At 52.7% G+C, this 21,215-nt stretch overlaps 1 protein-coding gene across 8 annotated transcripts in view; it reads right to left on the minus strand.

Annotated features, from left to right (window-relative positions):
• TRIM9 (tripartite motif containing 9) overlaps positions 1-21,215 on the minus strand; it is a 64,061-nt gene that overhangs the window by 7,834 nt on the left and 35,012 nt on the right. For 3 of the 8 annotated variants that reach the window (XM_064422829.1, XM_064422830.1, XM_064422828.1), the window contains exons 4-7: positions 12,324-12,434; positions 10,983-11,136; positions 7,446-7,603; positions 6,105-6,243 (exon numbers count right to left, since the gene is read on the minus strand). In XM_064422829.1, the coding sequence (XP_064278899.1) occupies positions 6,105-6,243; positions 7,446-7,603; positions 10,983-11,136; positions 12,324-12,434 (562 nt within the window). The other 5 variants (XM_064422827.1, XM_064422825.1, XM_064422826.1 and 2 more) reach the window with 4 other exon arrangements.

The following is a 21,215-nucleotide window of genomic DNA, read 5'->3' on the forward strand; positions in this document are numbered from 1 at the left end:
TCCTGAGGCTCCTTTAATGAGTCCTGCCCCGTGCCCCGACTCCAACACCGCTTCTCCAGGTCTCCGCGCATCGCTGCGCTCCAGGCTCTCGTGAGGGACACACAGACCCTGTTCTGGCATTCAGGACCCCGTTTTTCCCTGTCCCCCCACCCCAGAGCGGGGCTGCAGAAGGTCCAGGGTGCACACAGGGGTATGGCTCACGGGCAGCACGGAAGGGTCCCGGAACACCGGACACAAAGGAAGGAACGTCCGTAACAAAACAGCGTTGGAAGCCATCAGCTCACAGCAGCACGATGAGAAATCAAACATAAAAAGCACAAAGAAAAGAAAGTTTGCAGGGTCCCCCCCTGGTTATTCTGGCAAGGGTCATGCTGCAGCATTCCTCATTCCGTGTTATGGGATGGAAGTCACACAATCGGGGGCCCCCATTCTTCCAGGGCTTACGCCGGAGCAAGCCGGGAATGAACGCCTTTGGAGCGGTGCAAATCCAGAGTGGTGGAAGAATCAGGGCCCAGGATCTTTAGCAACAGAAGATGTGCAAAGATTGGTTAGAAAACAGCTCTGAGAGATCCCTGTGGCTCCTTGCTGGCTGCCCAAATCCATCCCTCACTCTGCCTGGCCTGCCTCCATCCCAGCACAGCCCGCCATTCCGGGCGCACGGATCCGAACCCAGCGCTCGTGTGGGGCTGCCAGGCCAGCAAGGCATCACAGGGGTGGTGTCCTCTGCTCTGCAGCAAACTGGGCTTTGGGATGGCCACACCTGGGTTTGGAAAAGCTGAGCCTGGTACTCAAAGCCGAGCAGAAAAGCCCACGGCTCCAGGCCCAGTCGGGCTGTGAGCTGGAATCACAGAATCCCAAACTGGTTTGGGTTGGAGGGGACACAAATCACCTCATTCCACAGCCCTGCCATGGGCAGGGACACCTTCCACTATCCAACCTGGCCTGGGACAGGCATTTCCAGGGATGGGGAGTCCTCTGAGCAACAAGCCAGAGCCTGCATCCAGACTTGCTTCTTTCTTAAGAGAGGCCTAGATTTAATCAACCAAACTGATTTCACAGACCAATCTCCCAGCAGAGGCTGCGTTTCCTGGCTGTGCTCAGAAAGGAAAGCAGGGGGTTATTCCCACAGGTTTCACCCAGGGAATGCCTTTTCTGATTAACCCCTGACACAAGCTCAACACAAACCAGAAATGAGGAATCTTCTAGAGGAAAGTGTCCCTGCCCATACCAGGAGGTTGGCAGTGGATGAGCTTTGAGGTCCCTTCTAACCCAAACCATTCAGGGATTTATGATCACCAAAGGGCTCAGCCTTGCCAAGAGCAGCACCCAGGTAAGGAATTACTGTGCTGCTCCATCAGCCCACACCTGAAACACCCCGGGAGAACCACACCACTGACCCCCTGGGCGGCAGGAGCAGGCCACTGACAAACAGAAAGAATTCCCGCTGCCATCCGCATGTCATGGGAAAAACAAACACAACGGAACAGAACAAACAGAGTTTGGAGATGCCCAGAAGCACAGAGCAAGAGGCAACGCCAGAGGTGCTCAGCTCACCGGCTGAATTCAGGGACTGTAAGGAAGAATGCAAGCTCAGCTGGTGGGCCGAAGATCTTAGCTCAAAGTAGGATCTCCCCGAGAAGCTGGGTTGCAGATTAAGGGTGGAGGAGAAAGGACTCATCCTACGAAGCTGCGATCTTTCCAAAGGCACTGGAAAAGGGAGGGTCTGCTCTTCTGACTGCGTGTCTAAACGTAAGACGAAGGCAAACTGCAGATCAGAAATGGGCTCTCTGCTGGGCGGCCTCACTCCCCAGCTCAGAGCAGGGCACAGACCCTGCTGGTGGCAGGGCAGCACTGGCTGCTGCTGGGCAGCCCAGAGAGACCCTTCAGGGCAGCCTGACAGCAAGGAAAACACCTTCATCTTCCCAAGTGTCCCCGTGGCAGCGTGACAAATTCAACTGGTTTTCTGTAAAGGGGGGGGGGGTCCTGCACCTCTTCACAGAAAGGCACCTAAAAAAATTCACAGGTTACCATGCACACGTCCCGTCGTGCTTTAACACATCCCAAACCGTTTTGTGCACAATCATCAGGGGTGGAGAACCCAGCTGGTGACATTTTGCAGGGCTGTGCTAAGCTCTAGCACCCTGAGAACCAGCAAGCACCCACCTTACTCAAGGGTTGTTCGGGAGGTTGTGTTCTTGGTTTCCCTTTGTACCTGTCAAAACACATCTGAGCCTTACAGCAAGAATTGAACTCGTGGGATTCACAGCAAAAATGGCAGAGCAGAAGGAACCTCTTGGGTCACTGGTTTCTGTTCCCTGCTACCACAGTCACCTCCCACAGTTTCTTCCCTAACCTTTTCCAGGATTATGTTAGCATGAAAATGTAGAATCCACCATCCACACACTCACACTGCATCCCCCAGCCTTCCCAGCTCTGCTGTGAGTATGGATTGAGCTGGGAATTGTGTTAAAACAGGTCAAAAAGGAACATTTCTTTGCATGGTGGGGTGTAACTTCTGCAACTCGCTGCTGCTGTGGCCGAGGCTGTGGAAGCAAAGGGTGTCAGTGGGGTCAGAGGAGAGAAATTATTGCACAACAGCCAATAAACAGAGCTCAAAGTTTGTTTATTAGTTTAGCTTCTAACCCTACCAAGAGTGAGAGGAACTACTACCACGAGTAGCTGTGCTCCCTAATTAGCCCCTGACACCTCTGTAGCTCCCTGCAGGCTGATCAACCTTTCCAAAAGCTGCTGGTTAAAAAGCCCTGGCTGCTGCTCAGGCTCACGCCAGGGATGGTCAGGAATTTAAAGCCCCAGATGAGGAGCTGGGCTTGAAAGAAAAGGTTCTGGTGCTTGGTTTGGCTGGGGGAAGGGAGGAGGAAGCTCTGTGCCTGGAGAGAAGCCTGGGAGGCACTGCTGAGCTCCATTTCTCCAGCTCCACCTGGAGTGGGTTGGTCCTTCATCCTGACACCCAGAGCATGGCAAGAGGTCAGCAGGAGTCTGGCCAGAGGCCAGGAAATCTGCTGGATGAGGGAAAACCAGGAGAGCAGGGGCTGCCCAGCTCAGGGAGGAGGAGGAGGCTGGGAGAGACCCCAGGACAGCCAAGCAGGGCTGCCACCAGCCAAGCTCTGGGACATGTCTGTGCCTGGGTCACCTTGGAAATGTTCTTCCAGACTCCCCAGCCCACAGCTGAGCTTCACTGAGGTGCTGGAGAAACAGAGGTTAAGGCAGAGCCTTGGGCTGAGATGTGACAGAGCAAGAGACACTCCCAGGGATTGTGTGGAACAGCCCCAGATCAGCTCAGGAGGGGACACAGTTCAAGGGAAGGATGTCACCTTCAACCCTTGCTGCCCCTTGGCTGTGCTGGTGACAGGGATCTTCATCCCTGGCAAGGCCCAGCACACGGGAAAGGCTCTGGAGCACAAACCTTCTCCCAGCCAGGAGCCACCTTGTCCTGCTGGTGGCACCAAGAACCAGCTTTGAAGAGTGACCTGCAATCCTTTCCTCTGGGATGAGCAGGAGGTGCCTCTCCCAGGGCTGGGAAGATGCTCCTGCTGCAGACTCCTGCCTGTGCTGCCTTCCCATGGGATTTTCCCCTGGCTGCCTGTGGCTGTTTGGCACCTGCAGAGCCCACACACATCCCCTTCTCCTCATCCTTGTTCTCTTCAATGCTGAACCCTGCAAGACCTTTTGCTCCCCACTACCCTCTGCTCACAGAAAGCAGAAGAAAGGCTTCAGTTCCCTTCCACAGGCTGCAGGTGAAGATCTCATGGGCCAGAGCTACAAAGCAGCTCCCAAATACCAGAACTCCTCACAACCACTTAGAGCAGGGCAGCCACGCTCTCTTCACATCGAGCCCGTCCTTCCTTTTGTCCTCTCTTCCCACACAACCACTTTGCAGGAAGCTGCAGAGCTTGGCTGAAGGGAAAAGCTAAACCCACTTCAGACAAAATAGCTCTTAAGAAGGCCTGATGCTGCTGTAAAAGGCAGGAATAAAAGCCTAAGCAAGGGCTGTGATGTGCTCCATTCACCGAGTCACTGGGATATCCGGAAGCTGCACACACAGATGTGATTTATTTCTCTTTGAATCCAAAAGAGCTCAGGCAGCCTCTAAGAGCACAAAATGCTCCAGGCCCGTTTGACTTTTTTTTTTTTTTTTTTTTTTTTTTTTTTTTTGTGTTGGAATAACAAATGCAAGAGCTCATTCAAGTGAAAAGGCTGAATGAATGCAGCCAAGGAGAGTGGAACTTCTCCTTGGTGGCACGGCCCAAGCACAGCCCTGCTGGGACCACAAGCAGCTATTTTCACAAGCAGCTATTTTCTCCCAGATTCCTTTGTATTTTGGAGCTGGGCTCAAGGTGAGAACACCCCTGAGAGGAAATCAAAGCTGGGAAGATCATAGAGGGGACCCTGTGAACTCCTGGCTGGGACAACTTAAAGCCCAACTGGTTTTGATGAGGAAATTGTGTCTCAAATGTGTCTTGTGAGGCATGAATGAGATGAGAAGTCAGAGCTCTGCTGTCTCCTGCTCAGGCTGGAGTGGGAGCTGTTGACCTTCAGGCTTTGGGAGCAGTCCTGGCCAGCCTGGCACGGGGCTGGATGCAGCTTGTGCCCTGCCTGGATCTCCAGAGGAACTTCTGCAGCTCCTTTGCTGCTGGTGCTTGTTTGCAAACAGGCACTGAGGTGTCTCTGACAGATGTGCCAAGGCCTCTGTGCTGTGCTGTGACCTCCGTGCCTCTCCTGTGAGAAGTCTGTCACAGTTTTGCTGTCTGCTCTAGCTCTGATGAATCCCATTCCTTGCTGACCTGCCCTTTCTAAGCTGCAATGGTGATCTGCAGGCAGCAAGGGAGACTAGCTCAGTTTCTCTAAGAGCAACAAGCTTGCTCTGCTTTTGTCTTCTATTTTTTCAGCAAAAATCCCATTTTTCTCCTTGCTGAAAGCCCCCAGGGCTGCTCAGTGGCTCTGCCCTTCCTTCCACCCCACCAGCAGCCCCACGAGCTGTGTGTGTTCCCTTCTGCTCCCAGCTGGCAGCCAGCTGGATGCTGCTGTGAAAAACCCCTCACACGGCTTGGGAAAGAGAGATTTTCATCTGGGAGCAAGGAAAAGGGATTCCAGCAAGCGTGGAAAAACCAAAGAAGGGTTTTGTGCCTGGCTGTGGGGCAGCAGACGTGCTGGTGGGGCTGATCCCTTCCTCCACAGCTGCAGCTCCTGACTCCCACCTCGGAGCCAGCCTTGCCACTCTCCACCTGCACGTCAGGAATAAACCAATTTTCCACAAAGGATTAAGTGCCTGGTGTGACAAATGTACTTAAAGCCAGGCAGGGAGATCCCCCTGCAGCCTGCAAGGGAGTGTTTTAATATTGTGAGTGGGTGTGGGGGCGATGCTGTGGGGCTGCTGTGCATCCCTGGCTCTGGAAGGACACCCACACTGCTCCCTGCCCTGCCAGGCCTGAATCCTGTGCTTATGGCACTGTGCAGTCAAGCACAGCTCTCAGGAGCAGTGTTTTGCTCTAAATGGGTCCAACAGAAACATCTGAGCTTCCCTTTTGTGCCACATCACCCCAAATTTAAACACCTCTCTTCCCAGAGAGAAGCAGGCACAACTTCCCAAGGACCTGTCCTGGAAAACACAGGAAGAGGAAACACTTCTTATCTCTATTCACTGCTCCTCTTGTTTTTGCACATGTGGAATGTGTCAGGAAGATTGTTTGCCTGAAGGGGTTTGGTAATTGGATGCTGGTGATGGTTGTTTATGTTAATTAACCAATCACTCCAAGCTGTGTCCTGGCTGCTCGTGGGTTTTTCTTTAGTATAGTATCAATGAAATATAGTATAGCTTAACAAAACAATTGTTCAGCATTCTGAATCACGGAGTCAGACCCCAATCTTTCCCAGAGCTGGGGTGTCCCTGCACTCAGTACTCCCCCTGTGCCCCCCCAGAGAACATCCCCTGCTCAGGAGAAGGCTCTGAGGGAAGCCCTGGCTGTGCTGGAGGCTGTGGCACAGCTTTCCCCCGGGGGTCAGCGCTGCTGCTGCTGCAGGCGGGGCTCAGGGAGGGCAGGGGGCTGAGCTGGGCTGAGCTGGGCTGTGTCCATGCCATTCCTTACCCTCGGAGGTCTGCAGCACCAGGGTCTTGCTGTAGGGGCTCACTCCTGACTTGTTGAAGGCCTTGACCCGGGCGCTGTAGGTGCTGTTGAAGTGCAGCCCATCCACTGTGCACATGGTCTCCTTGCCCACGTACACCTCCTGCAAGGCAAGGAACACCTCCCGTGGGTGCCAGGGCTGGGGAACAGCCTGGCACAACTTGGGGGGCATGGGATCCCCCCTGCCCTGCTCCCTGGGGAAGGTTAACGGGGTTTGCTCCCTGGGTGCAGCACCAGCAGGAGATCAGGGGGGTTCTGCCTCTCTGCTCTGCTCAGCTGGGATCCCACGTGGAGTTCTGTCCCAAACCTGGGGTCCAACATCAGGAGGAGCTGCTGGAGGGAGTGCAGAGGAGGCCCTGGAGCTGCTGCAAGGCTGGGAGAGCTGGGAATGTTCCCCTGGAGAGGAGAAGGCTCCAGGGAGAGCTCAGAGCCCCTGGCAGGGCCTGAAGGGGCTCCAGGAGAGCTGCAGAGGGACTGGGGACAAGGCATGGAGGGACAGGAGCCAGGGAATGGCTCCCACTGCCCGAGGGCAGGGATGGATGGGAGATTGGGGATGAACTGACTGTGCTCTCCCCACACCCAGCCTGCTGCTGCCTTCTCTCCAGGTCCCACCCACGTCACCTCTCCTTTGCCTCAACTCTGCTCTGGCAGTGCCTGAGCTCACTGTGGATAAATTCAGAGTGCAGTGGGCTGCTCCTGTGCCTGCTCTCCGTGGATGTGAACACGCCAGTATAATTATTGGCGTGTTGGATCAGAATAAAATCATATTTTAATTGTGTAATTACAGCAATTTAAAAGCCCTCAGGCCTTGCTGGCAGCTGGCAAACCATGAGGCTTTCAAGGCAATTAACATACCTTGCATGAAATATTCAGCAACCTGAAAATATGGACCTTCATGGAATGGTTTGGGTTGGAAGGGACCTTAAAAACCATCCTGTTCCACCTCTGCCATGGCAGGGACACCTTCCACTGTCCCAGGCTGCTCCAAGCCCCATCCAGCCTGGCCTTGGGCACTGCCAGGGATCCAGGGGCAGATCCTCTGGGTAACAAGAACTTCAAACTTGTTCTTGGAGTTTCCAAGTCAACGTGGCCACTGGAAAGGCATTTGCACCCCCTCAAATCCCCCTGCAGCCCAAAACCCCACAGCTTGTCTGCACCATCTGCTTCCTTGGGCAACCCAGCAGGGAAGAGGAGACTTGGAAAAAAAATAAAAAAAAAAAGAAAAAAATAAAAAGAGAGAAAAAAAAGAGGACAAATGCTGTGGCAGGGAATCCCTGGAGGAGAACACCCCTCTGCAGCACCTACCCTGAACTGGCCCCCGTTGCCATCGTCCAGCTCCAGGATGTACCCCTCCACCTGCACGGTGGACAGAGGGGGCTGCTTCCAGGACAGGGTGGCGCTGTTGTTGTGGGTGCAGCACTCCTCCAGCTGCAGGATCGGCGGGGCCGGCACTGGGGACGAGACTAATCACCAATCAGTGCAATTAGTGCAACCCTGCGGGATGCAGCCTGCGCTCACTGCCTGCCTGGGGAGGCAGCTCCGGGCAGCACAGGAAGCACAAAGGAGTTTTCTCCCACCAGCCTGGTGAAGCTTTTCTGCTTTATTCCCATTTTCTAATTAATTTTGGATAATTATGGCAGCACAGTGTGTCTGCTTGGAGCTGCCTGGACCTTTCATGCAGCCAGTCCCAAACCTGGGACAATTCTCCCACAGCTTCTGCAGAACTCTGGGTCTGGATTTATCTACAGCCCTGCTTTTCCCTTCAATAAATCCACTGCAACAAAACTGGGGGGCTGAGTACCCCCTCTGGCTGCCATCAGCTGCACAGGGGACAGAAGGGACTGCCAGGGGTTTTCCTGCTGTGTTTGGGCATCTCCACGTGTCCCACAGCCCACTCCTGCTCTGAAAAGCACGGGGAGGGTGACAGGGACACATCTCTCAAAGAGCTGCTCACCCACCATCCTCATCCTCACTGCCCAAAGTGACAAGAGCCAGTGGAAGCAGACATGGAGAAGCCAGACAAGATGGGGAGGAGCCGTGGATGCCTGGGAAAAAGCTGGATTTGCCCAGCACTCACCCTCTGTGGCTGCTCCACCTCCTGGGCTGGATCCTTCAGGCTGGCAAGGGTTTGGGATGCCTTGGGATTGCTCACTGCTCTTTACTGAGGCCTCAGGTGTTGCCCTCCCTCCCCTGGTGCTGTGACACAGATTTGGGATGCAAACACAACCTTCTGCAAGTCTACAAAACCAACAACTGATTTCCACAGCCAGGGTGAGCTGGGATGAGGGATTTGATAAGAGGAGGGTGGGCGGCTGAACCAGCAGCAATTTGCTCTTATTAATTAAAAATAACCCTCTGGGCTACATTGCAGGAAGGGAGGGCAGGAACACAGGAGTGTGAAACAGCAACCCAGCCCTCCCTGGGTTTGCTATCCAGAAATATTCCTGACATTTCAGATGAACAGCCTGGCTAAGGAAGAGCGAGCACGGGCAGCTCCTCACTGCCACCATCAGCTGAGGATGCTCCCCGTGGTGACACAGGAGAGTGTGGCCAACATCCCTCCTGTCCCTGGCCACTGGGACACCCTGGTGAGTGCAGACAGCTCCTGGGACAGCAATTCCAGCCGTGGTGGGGGTGAAGAGCAGTGCCAGACCTGCAGCTGGTGGCTGTTCCTCCAGGCAGCTGAAGGTGCAGCCCAGGTTCAGGGTCCTCCTGTGCTGAGCCTCCCTGTGTCACAGCCCCTCTGCACCTCTGTCAGCTTCCCTGGGCTTGCCAAAACCCAAATTCCTCATGGGCTGCAGCAGCCCTTGGTGGGACAGGAGAAGGAGCACAGAGGGGATGGGGAACAGCAAGGAAATAGAGAAAAATACAACTAGAATAGAATAAAATGACATGGAATGGAATAGAAATTCAAAATGATGATCTAAACCAACAGGGAGGTGAGGAAAGAGAGGGCAGAGCCCAGGCCAGATGACCTGGCTGTGCTTGCAGGGACATCTGCTGTGTGACAGATGCTGCTCAGCACTGAGCCAGCACAGGGATGTGAGGAGAGGTTTGGGAAAAGCCTTGTGCTGCTCTCAAAAGAGAGGTCCCAACCTGCACTAACAACTAACAACTTTGTCAGAGCACTTTTCAATGCAGTAGTAAATTTTTAATGCAGCAGGAGTGCTTTTCCAGGCAAAGCCAACCCCCTGGCACCCTGCTCTGGCACACAGATGCCCAGGGATCCAAGGCAGGGAGGCAGATGGTTGGCCCAGGGATGCAAAACCCACAGGGATGGGCATAGCTCTGGGTCTGGGGTGCCCAGTCTTGCTGGGAGGTTGTTGGATTATGCCCTTTTCTGACCCAGAGATGGAGCAGCTGAGAGGTGTTTTAAAACTTTTATTCCATTTTCAGTCTCATGTGAAGGGTGAGACAATACCGATGTAATAATTCACACCATCACAATCAGAAGCCAACTATTTCCTAACTGCAATACACTGTAAGTGTTTCTTGGCCTATCAGCCTTTGTCACATCAAGCTGTAAATGCCTTAAAGCCAATCATCTAAAATTACCCCTCATGAGTCCTACTACAATGCATCTTTCATCGTTCTATTTCTCCAAAGTACTTAGTTTAATTTGCAAAGACATCCTTTGAAACTTGTTTTCAGTTCTATTTTTCTCTTAATAATTTGTCTTACTCTACAGCATTTCTAAGTCAGCACTTCTTATCTCTAAGTTTCCACACAGATGCACTCTACATCAGCCTTCTGTTAAGCTTTGAGAATTCCCTACAAATTAATTTCTCACAGGAGGTGAGAAACTCTCCTTTTCTGCCCTTCCCCTGGGATGAGCTGCCTGGCAGCTCCCAGCAGGATCAGAGCTGAGCTTTGGGAAGTGTCCTGGATTGCCAAGCAAATTGTATTCTATCTGCCATCTGTATGGCAGCTCTCTTCTGTTAATTGGGCAGTGTTTCCTTTATCTCTTCCACACCCACTCCTCCCTCTGGGGGGACATCTGCTGATAACAGGCTGTGGAATGTCCCTGCATGGCTGATAAGAATTCCAGCATCCACTGGGAGATGTGAGCCCAGAGGGAGGAGCCAAGCATTCCTACCTGGATACAATCTGAGATCCTGGGACAGCAAGGCAGCTTCCCCACTGGATTTCCCAGAGGAACAGCTGCCTCTTCCACTGGATCTTCAGAGGCAGACTCCACCCTTCTCCAGGACCCCTGCTCCAGCAGAACCACCCCTGACACTGCAGGAGGGCTGAGCCACAATTCCAACTGGATGCTACAGGATCCCTGCTCCAGCAGAACCACCCCTGACACTGCAGGAGGGCTGAGCCACAATTCCAACTGGATGCTACAGGATCCCTGCTCCAGCAGAAGCACAGCTGGCACTGCAGGAGGGCTGAGCCACAATTCCAACTGGACTGCTACAGGATCCCTGCTCCAGCAGAACCACCCCTGACACTGCAGGAGGGCTGAGCCACAATTCCAACTGGATGCTACAGGATCCCTGCTCCAGCAGAAGCACAGCTGGCACTGCAGGAGGGCTGAGCCACAATTCCAACTGGACTGCTACAGCACCCTGACCCACAGGGTGTCAGGTTGTGCTCTGACTCTGTCAGTGTTGTTTTGGTTTACTGCATTGTTTATTTTATCTTTTTTTTCTCTTCCCTAATAATGAACTCTTATCCTGCTCCCATGTCTTTGCCTGAGAGCCCCTTAATTTAACATTTATAACAATTCAGAGAGAGGGGGGTTTACATTTTTCCATTTCAGGGGAGGCTCCTCCTTTCCTTAGCAGACACCTGGCTTTCCAAAGCAAGACAGGAAGGCACTGGAAAGATCCTTACCTTTCATCTGCACGAAGTCCAGCTGGTGGATGGACTGCAGCAGAGGGGCATTGTCCAGGTTCAGGTCGAAGTCCGTGGTCATGCGGGGCGTGAGCGTCCCCTTGCCCCACTGATCCTCGGTCATGTGCACCCTCCTGATGAGAGCATCTGAGATCTGCAGGGCAGGAGCAGCCTCAGCTGCTGTGGCAATGTCCCAGCCTTGTCCCCAGCCTGCTCTCCCTGTCCCTCTGTGTCCCAGGCTGCAGGCTGGGATGTCACCCGTGGTTTCCAGCATCACTCCTCGCTGCAGGCTGGGCTGGAGGAGGGAGCCCTGGAGTGCTGGGTGCTGTTTAATGGCAGGGTTTAGTGCCAAAGTGCTGGAAAACCCCAGCTTTACAGAGATGGGCCAGCTAGGAGGCGTTTTACAAGATTTTATTCCATTACCAGTCTCGTAGAAGGGTGAGACACAAGAGGTGTAAAACTCAATGCCATTCTATTAGAAGCCAACCTATTACCTTATAAATGTTTTAAAACCTATTAGCTTTTGCCACACAATGCTGCTAATACTTCTCCCCAATATTTCACCTAATTATTTTTCCCCACAATGCATCTTTCACTGTTCTAATTCTCCAAAATATCTGGTCTTTTTGCAAGGCTGTAGTTTGAAAACTTGTCTCCAGTTCAGTCTCTCTCTCAGCAATGTAATCTCCATTCCATGGCCTTCCTAAGTCTCAGAGTTCCTTGTCTCAGAGTTGCATACACGTGTACAAGGCTGTGTGAGCTTTTAGTCAGGCCTGGAGAATCCTTTACAATTCCATTTCTCACACCAAGGGGAGCCCAGGAATGCCTGGTCTGTTGGTGTCTCAGTGGAGAGCCATGAGCACATTGTGATCCCTGCTCCAGAGATGCACCCTCCTCTCCCTGCTGCATCCCTCTCCTCCAGAAATGTCCCTGCTCCAGTGATGTACCCTCCTCTCCCCGCTGCATCCCTCTCTTCCAGAAATGTCCCTGCTCCAGGGATGCACCCTCCTCTCCCTGCTGCATCCCTCTCCTCCAGAAATGTCCCTGCTCCAGGGATGCAGCCTCCTCTCCCCGCTGCATCCCTCTCCTCCAGAAATGTCCCTGCTCCAGGGATGAACCCTCCTCTCCCTGCTGCATCCCTCTCCTCCAGAAATGTCCCTGCTCCAGGGATGCACCCTCCTCTCCCTGCTGCATCCCTCTCCTCCAGAAATGTCCCTGCCCTGCCCCTGCTCCTGCCCTGCTGTGAACATGGAGGTGGCCAGAGGCAGATCCTTGATGTTATGGGGCCGTCCCCCCTGGAGCAGCCCCAGCCCTGCTGCATCCCCCAGGCCCCAGACTGACCTGCAGGAAGCCGCTGGGGTCGTTCTCCTTGATGACCTCCAGGCAATATTCCATCAGCCCCGTGGTCTGGCGCAGCTTCACCGTGCAGTGCGAGATCTGGTCCCGCACCACCTGCAGGGGACAAGGACAGCGGGGTCACACGGAGAGGCAGGACTGCCCAAGGCTCACACACTGAGCTCCAGACCCTTCAGAACCTGGGGAACTCTTGGGTTGCAGTGGTTGTGATGATCCCTGAGGTATCAGAAAGTCTCTTTTCTCCCAGCCCCATGACCGAAGAAGAAGTTGAGATTTGTCGCTCTGCCTTTCAAGGTTGTTTATTTTCTCTTATCTCTTACATTTTTTTCCTGACCTGCTGAGATCTGTCCTGCAGGTCTGGCTGTGACACACTGCCTGCCCTTGGGGTGGTGTTAACTTTTTATACTCAGAACTACGTGTCCTTTATTTACAATAATTTTCCAATACCTGTCACCTGTGTTGGACAGTCTGTCTCCACTCTGAACCAGTCCAGAAGTGTCACCATCCCAGCAGAAAATGGAGGACAAGCAGAAGGAGGAGGACAGGAGATGTCCAGATTCCTCCATCTTGCCTCTTGAACCCTCATTCTAAAACGCCAAAATTCTACTTTTTCACCCTGTGACAAATTAACTGTCATTCTACCCAAACTCTTGTGGCCTATAAATCCTCACACAAAGCTGGTAATTGTCTCCATGGGTTAAAATCAAAGGCACAGTGTCTGTGACTCCGTGCCAAGGTCTCTGAGCTCCCTGCCAGGGTCTCAAATCACCCAGAGCAGCCAGAGGAATGTCCTGGGTCCCGACAGGGAACAACAGTGTAGAATCCCAGAAAGTTTTTAAGGTCCCTTCCAACCCAAATGAATCTTGTTCTACCCCCTGCCATGGCAGGGACACCTTGCACATCCCAGGTTGCTCCAAGCCCTGTCCAGCCTGGCCTTGGGCACTGCCAGGGATGGGGAATCCACAATCTCTCTGGACAACCTGTTCTAACCAGCTTTGTTCAGCCCAAAATCATTAACACACATAATTATCCAAGCAGGAGGGCAGCTCCATGCCCTGCCTTTAATGAAGCCAGCTTCCAAAGGGCAGCTCCTGAGCTCCATGCCAACTTCTCTGGATCCACAGCTGCCCTATCCACCCTTGGCATGCAGCCAGGTTATGGGGCTGGCCCTGGGGCAGCTGCCCTCGTGAGGATGAGGAGGGACCCTGGCAGCTGCTCTTTGCCAGAGGAATGGACACCACCTCTCCCAGCCCCATCCCTGAGGATCTGCTGGAGATGCTCCAAGAGCATCTGCAGGGACCACGCTGCAGAATTCCCTCCTTGGCTCCACAGGCTGGGGATGAGCTCTGAGGGAGGGAAGCTCCAGGGATAAATAAATAAATCAATCCAAGCTCAGCCTGGGGATGCCCAGCTCCACGTTAAGGCACCTCTTGCACTCACAGCTCCTTCCCCAAGGGATCACACTCCAGCATCCCAGCAGAGCAGCACCAGAGTGAGGTTTGCAGGTGCCTGAGGGCTCTGCTGACCTTCCCTGAAGCACAGCAAGGAGGACAGGGTCCAGGCTGGATGCCACAAGGATTTATTTGAAGCTGGCTGCTCTTCCACACTGAATCCTGCAGGTCCAGGATTTCACTGGCACAGCAGCTCAGGAAGAGAGATTTTATTCTTGGATGCATGTGCTCAAACGCTCACAGAAGATTTTTTGTTTTCTACTCCTGGAAGAGCTTTAAAAAGCTGTGCACAGCTCTCCACTGGCACGGAACAAAGCTGTGCAGCTCCGTGGAGTGCCACAGCGAGGATGAGCTGTGAGGATGAGCTTGGCAGCTGCAGCCAGATGGGGAAAGCTGCAATTAACAGGGATGAGCATTCCTGGGAGCTCAGTGCCTGCTGCTCCAGGGGCTCAGCAGGGCTGGATGCCCACTCTGAGCTGGAGAGCACCCCCTGCCAGCACTCCTGTCTGAGGGATGGGCAGGGGAAAGGAAGCACAGCGAAGGAACCTGGGTTTCCAGCAGGGGTGACTCCTGCAGGGCCATCAGTGCCATCACGTGCTGGTTAATTAAAATTTAATCACCTCTACTTAATCACCTAGCAGGAAGAAAAGAATTTCCAGCCTTGCAGCTTAGAAGCACAGATTCCTACAGGCTGGAAAAGCCCTCTAAGACCACCCAGGCCAACTGTCCCCCAGCACTGCCAAAGCCACCACTGACCTGCTGGAACCCTGGGAATTGCTGAGAATTCCAGACTTTCTGTGCTGACAGACTCTGACCCCCAAGAGAACACTGCATTGAGCTGAGGCTGTAGAAAAAGCTTCAAAAATTAAATAATTGAACTGAGATTATGGGTGTGGAGTTTGAATAGAAGTGTGTAATATCACATAGTAAACAACTTTGAGCTTAAAGTTTAAAAATGTAATAATATATATATAGAACAAGATAGAAGTTTTAAAGCAGAAGCTAATCCTTCTTCTTCATAAGTTTAGGTAACATTGTGTAATTAAATAAAAAAGTCCACACTGAGGAACATAGTAGTTAGTTATTGAGTTAAAGGTAAAAATAATTTAGGTGTCATTGCTTAATAAAACAGTTAATCCTTAAAAGGCCTTGTAGAGAGAGAGATACGACTCCATTTTTAATTTGTTACACTACAGTACTGTAGAACTCAGGGTTTGTGAGACTGTAACATAGGTAAGAACTAATAAACATCTGAGTCCAAACAAGAAATTCCATCTGGCACTTTTAACCTCAGGCTTAACAAAAAAACCCCAAAAAACAAAAACCAAAAAAACCACAACCCAACAAAAAACCAAACCAAACCAAACAAGCAAAAAAAAAAAAAAAAAGGAAACCAAAACAAACAAAACAAAACCAAAACAAAACCCAAAAAAACCCCAAAAACAAAACAAAAACCAAAAACCAAAGAATCCACACTGACCCATGTCCCCAGCACCACATGGATTTAAGATCCCTCCAGGCATGGAGACCCCTGAGCAGCTGTGCCAGGGCTGGACAAACCTTTCCATAAAGAAATTTTCCCCAATGCCCAATCCACACCTTCCCCTGGTGCATCTTGAGGCTGTTCCTTTCACCCTGTCCCTGTTCCCTGGGGGATCTGTGTGAAATGCCATTACAGAATCTCCAGAACAGCCCCAGATTTTTAGGGAGCAGCCATGCCTTGCTGCTTTCAGCAATCCCAGCCTGGCGCTTGCAGGCTGGGGAGAGGGAGGGGTGCAGGGTGGACAGGGCAGCAGAGGGAGCTCCCATATTGCTCCTCTGCACCTGGACATTGTCCAGAGCCTTGTGGAGGTGCTGGATGGCTCTGAGATGGAGCTGCACCTGCACCTGCTGGTTTTGGCCTCAAACACTGCTGCTGTCAGGGTGGGGAGTGTAGGAATGTGGCCCCTGTTGAGGGAGCGACAAAATTATCCTTGGTCTCCTTAAAAAGGAAAAACGCCCAAAGTTTCTCTCCTCAGTTAGGTAAAAAGACACCTCATAGGACCTTGGGGACTTCACCTCAAACTTAGGGATAGCCAATGGGACAGAAGCCAAAAAGTCCTGCCAAAGCAATTCAGTAGAAAAAGAAGAGAACAAAGGAAATAATGGCTTTTGTGAGGCGTTTTACCAGGAGAAAGCCTCTTGCACCTGGCTCTGTTTTTCTCTGTAAAGAGCTTTGTTATTTTGCCTTTTATTAAAACTTTTCTGTCTTCAGCACTGCCACAGAAGCCATCCTGCTGATTTGATGCCATCTGAGGTGGCTGAGCTGTCTCAGGGTGACATAAATCTCCAAGAGCTTATGAGACCTGGCTGGAGGAGACTCCTGTATCAGGGGAGTTCACTCAGTGCCAGTTCTGACACCTGAGTGCACTGAGCAGCTCTGCTGGGGTCAATCACACAATTCCAGGATGGTTTGGGTTGGAAGGGATCTTTCAAAGCCATCCAGTGCCAGCCCTGCCATGGCAGGGACACTTCCACCATCCCAGGCTGCTCCAAGCCCTGTCCAGCCTGGCCTCGGGCACTGCCAGGGATCCAGGGGCAGCCACAGCTGCTCTGGGAATTCTATTCCAGGGCTCCCCACCCTTCTAGCTGTCATATTCATATTTTCTGAAAAATCTCTTTTCCCAGGATTTTTCTCCTGGGAAGCTGAGAAGCCTCAGAGAAAAAGGAAAACAATTCTTATCTCATTTGCTTCTCCTGTGTTTTGCTCATGTGGAATGAGGTTGGAGATTTTTTACCCACAGGTGATTGTTTCACTGGGTTTCTGATGTGAATTGTTTTCACTCATTGGCCAGTCAGTGCCAAGCTGTGTTGGACTCTGGAAAAAGTAATGAGTTTCATTGGTATCTTTTTATCCTTCTGTAAGTATCCTTTCTGTATTCTTTAGTACAGTTTAGTTTAGTATTCTTTAATATAATGTAATATCATAAAATAATAAATTAGCCTTCTGAGAACATGGAGTCATCATTCCTTCCTTCATCAGGGCATCTCACAAATACAATATCCAGCCAGGAATTCCCAGTTCCCAGTCTCCCATCCATCCCTGCCCTCTGGCAGTGGGAGCCATTCCCTGTGTCCTGTCCCTCCCTGCCTTGTCCCCAGTCCCTCTGCAGATCTCCTGGAGCCCCTTCAGGCCCTGCAAAGATAAATCAGAGCCAACAGCTGGTCCTGGAGACCCCACTCCCACACTGACCCTCCTGAAAGAGGGCAAGCCCCTGGATTTCCCTTCTCAGTCCTCCAGGACAGGATCCAGGAGGAGCAAAGCAGCTTTTGGGCTTTGTGTGACCCCTCCTGCTCAGAGAGAGGGCTCAGGACGTGTCTGCTCCTGGAAGGGCTTTTGCCCGTGTGGATTTTGGGTCTCCCAGCTGCAGACCACGAGACAAACCAATCAGTGGGGTGCAATCCTGCTGTCAGAGCTCATCCTGGCTGCACCAACCGAGGCAGAGGCAGGTTTTGCATTCCCTGCCTGTGGGAAGGGGATCCCACGTGGAATGCCTGGAAAAGCCACGCCGACCCCTCTGTGGGGAAATGCACGTGCCACTGGGAAGGCAGCAAAGATGGGATTGCTAAAACAATCTTCTTATCTTCTTTGCAGCTTAAATCTCTGTCTGCTTTGCCCAGGATAATGAATTTGTGAAGCTCTCCCTGCTGGAGCTGGTGCTTTCCAAGGATTTCCAGCAGAATTGCCATCTGCTGCCTCCAGCCAGGCTCCAGCTCCAGGAAACAGCATTTGCTGGGTGAAGAGATAATAAAAGCTTTCTTCTTTTTCTATTAAGGTGGTCAAAGACCAGAAACAATCCAGGCTCCAGCAGCAGAGACACTCCAAACTCCCAGGGCAGCCTTTTCCAGGTGAATCCAAAGCTGCAGCTCTGCCCCAGCCCTTCTCTAAGTCTGATCCCTTCAGGGATCCAGCATCACTCATCTGGAGAGCCAGGGCATAAAACAGCATTTTAATTTCACCATCTCTACAGCACAAAAGCCAAAAGTAGGAATCCATGTTGCCTTCGCCAGCACCAAACTGCTTTTGAGGCAAAAAAAATGATCTTTGGTTGGAATCTAGTGGGGCTTTGTGGCTTTAAAGGAGAAATGGGATCCACACAGGGCAGTAAGACTCCATCAGTCACTTTGATCAGTGAAATTAAAGGTCTTAGAAATAAGACATGAACATCTTTCACACATTTGAAGGCCTGGTCTAAACCCAGTGGGGTCAGCAAAGCCAAAATATTTTCCATGTGGCATTAAGCCTCTTGAATCCTGTGATTCTTAAGCCACAGAATCCTGGGATTCTCCTCATGCAGGAGGGATTTCTACTCCCTGGGACCCCAGGAACGCAGAGTTTGCTGATGCAGAGAGCTGGAAGGGAAATCTGGGGGCTCCTCAAGCCTTGCACTCGTGCCAGAGCCTGTGATGGGCTGAGGGGCAGCCTTGGGAGGCCAGGAAGGATTCCCAGGAAAACCTGGCACATCCACATGGGCTTTGAACACATCCAGGGTGGTGATCCCACTGCTGGCTTGGACAACCCTTTCCAAGAAGAAATTTTCCCTCATATCCAACCTAAATCCCCCCTGAAGCAACTTGAGGTTGTTTCCCTTTGTTGGCTCAGAGAAGAGACCCCAGCCTGGCTCTCCATGGCTCACATTTTGAGGGGATTTGGGAAGCTCCACACATTTTTTTGTGGTCATTTTTTACCAAATACCATTTCCCCTCCTCTTTAAGTGCTAAATAAGGCAACAGACAAAATCTGGCTGCTAATTCCAGCCTATAAAAAGGGGTTTTTGTGCACTCACAACACTTCACCACAACCTTAAAATAGGATAGTTCTTTCAAGAGCTTCTTCCCTGAGATGACATTAACTATAATTTACATTTTAATTTTAATACAGCTCCTAGAAGGCAATAACATCTCCACTTAAGTGTCCTCCTCCTCCTCCTTTTTTAAGTGCTTGGGTGGATAACAGATTTCAAGGCTTCCCAGTGCCTGGGATGAGTCCTGCTGGGAATGTCACATGGAGGACACAGATGGAATGTCACACTCCTCACCCTGGGTCACCTGCAGGGCCATGGGGGTGGAAGGTGGTGCCCTGTGCCCTGCACACCCAGATGGAAAAATCCCAGATGGAAAAATCCCCAGGACAGACCCTGGCGAGGTTTGGAGTGTGCAGAATCCCAGAGCCAGAGCTTTTTCCAGGTGGGTGTTTCCATGGTGACAATCCTGGCTGAAGCCCTGCAGAAGGAGCAGCATTTCACCTCTGGAGAGGCAGGGCCATGGACAGGAAGCCTTGGGGAGTGTTTTCTGCCATCTGCTCTCCTGGGAATGTGGCAAATGTTGTCTGCCTGGAGAAATCATGGAGCAAAGGCACCCCCATGGCCTGAAGGCTGGAAAAAGACTGGAATGGTCCACAGTGCTGCTGAGAGCTCCAGGAGCAGCACCCAGAGCTCAGCCTGTGTGTGTGGTGGGCTGAGGAGAGATTTCTCCCAAGGACAACCCTCCAGGGAAGCCTCTGTGTGCCCTGCACAACCTGCCCGTGCTGGAGGACATCATCCCTCAGGAAAGACCCCACTGCTCCCCTGAGAACCAGGCCAGCACTGGGAAGGACACCCAGGGAGGGCTGCCCTGGCCCCAGGGCTCCTCCAGGTGTTGGTTTTCAAAGCCCAGCTCCTCAGTCTTGAGCCCAGCCACAGTGGGAGGCTGCAGAAGGGCAGGGAGATGTCCCTCCAAGCTGGTGTCCTCACAAGCCTCTCCCTGCTCTGCAGCAATTAGTGCTGGCCCAGAGTCAGGCCTGGATCTGTGCCACACATGGAATGTGTGTCAGGGCAAAGCAGGGCATCCCAAAGCCAAACCGACCCCAAATCCAGGAGCCAGCCACACAGGGATGGGAACTGGGGCTGGGAACGTGTCCTGAGAGGTGCCCGTGGCCCTGTGCCAGGGCTTGGCTCTGTCCCCCTGTGCCTCTCCTCCTCCCTGCATCCCACGGTGCCAGGATGGCCAAAATCCCACTGGGCAGGAACAGTAGCACAGGGAGACTCCAGGACAGGAGCCAGGACACTGTGGCTCCGTGCTGGCTGCTGGAGACACCAGCTGGGACCTGGAAGGGCTCCCTGGCACTGCCAGGGCTCACTGGACACTCATCTCCAAGGGGGAAATGCTCCAGGATGGGGCAGTGACAAGTGGACACCCAGGACAGGCCTCCTGTGGGAAAGGGTGATGGTGCCAGCAGTGCCAAAGTGTCCTGTGCTGAGGGGAACATGGGCCAGGACAAACCCCAGAGCCCTGCAGGACTCCCCCTGCTCACAGCTCCAGGGAAGCACAGGGCAGGAGGTGACCTCCTGCTTATCTGCAGGTGGAAATGGCCCAGGGTCATCTCAGAGTGAGTGCCAACCACTGCAGCCTCACCCACTCCAGGGGGAAGTTCAGATGAGCCATGAGGAAGGAATTGCTGGCTGGGAGGGTGGGCAGGCCCTGGCACAGGGTGCCCTGGATCCCTGGCAGTGCCCAAGGCCAGGCTGGACAGGGCTTGGAGCTCCCTGGGACAGTGGGAGGTGTCCCTGCCATGGCAGGGGTGGCACTGGGTGGGATTTAAGGTCCCTTCCAACCCAAACCATTCCATAATTCTGATTCCACCTGCATGAGGCTCAGGTGCCACATCTGCCAGGGCACCAGAGAGCCCTTCCTGCCCTTCCCACAGCACGTGCAGCTGAGGAGCTCCAGGGAGGGAGGCTCCAGGCCCAATTTAAGAGTCCTGTCACAAACCCAGGGGCTGTTTCTTGTTTTAAGGACCAGGCCTGGCCAGTGACAAAGCCCAGCTGGTAACGAGGGTGGATGGGGGTGGGACAGAGGCCGTGGGACAGGAGCAAACAGTGGGATGGAGATCCATAGATGGGAGCAAACAGGGGGATGGAGATCCATAGATGGGAGCAAACAGGGGGATGGAGATCCATAGATGGGAGCAAACAGGGGGATGCAGATCCATGGACAGAAGAAGCAGTGGGATGTAGATCTATGGAAAGGACAGAACAAGCAGTGGGATGCAGATCCATGCACAGAACAAGCAGTGGGATGGAGATCCATGGACAGAACAAACAGTGGGATGCAGATCCATGGACAGAACAGTGGGATGCAGATCCATGGACAGAACAGTGGGATGCAGATCCATGGACAGAACAGTGGGATGCAGATCCATTCCTCCAGCCAAAGGCCTTTGTGGGTTGTGCTGAGCAGGGAATTGCTTTGTGCTGCCTGGCTTTGTGAGAGTTTAATTAACCATGGCCTGGAGGGGCTGAGGGAAAGGGAGCCCACCAGGCCCTGGGGGTCCCCTCCGTGCTGTGGCTGTTTGGGGCTGTGCTTTGTTGCTGGCAATGAGCACTGAGGGGGGGCTCAGTCCCACAGA

Source organism: Passer domesticus, chromosome 6 (assembly GCF_036417665.1).
Source record: "Passer domesticus isolate bPasDom1 chromosome 6, bPasDom1.hap1, whole genome shotgun sequence".
NCBI classification, from domain to species: Eukaryota; Metazoa; Chordata; class Aves; order Passeriformes; family Passeridae; genus Passer; species Passer domesticus.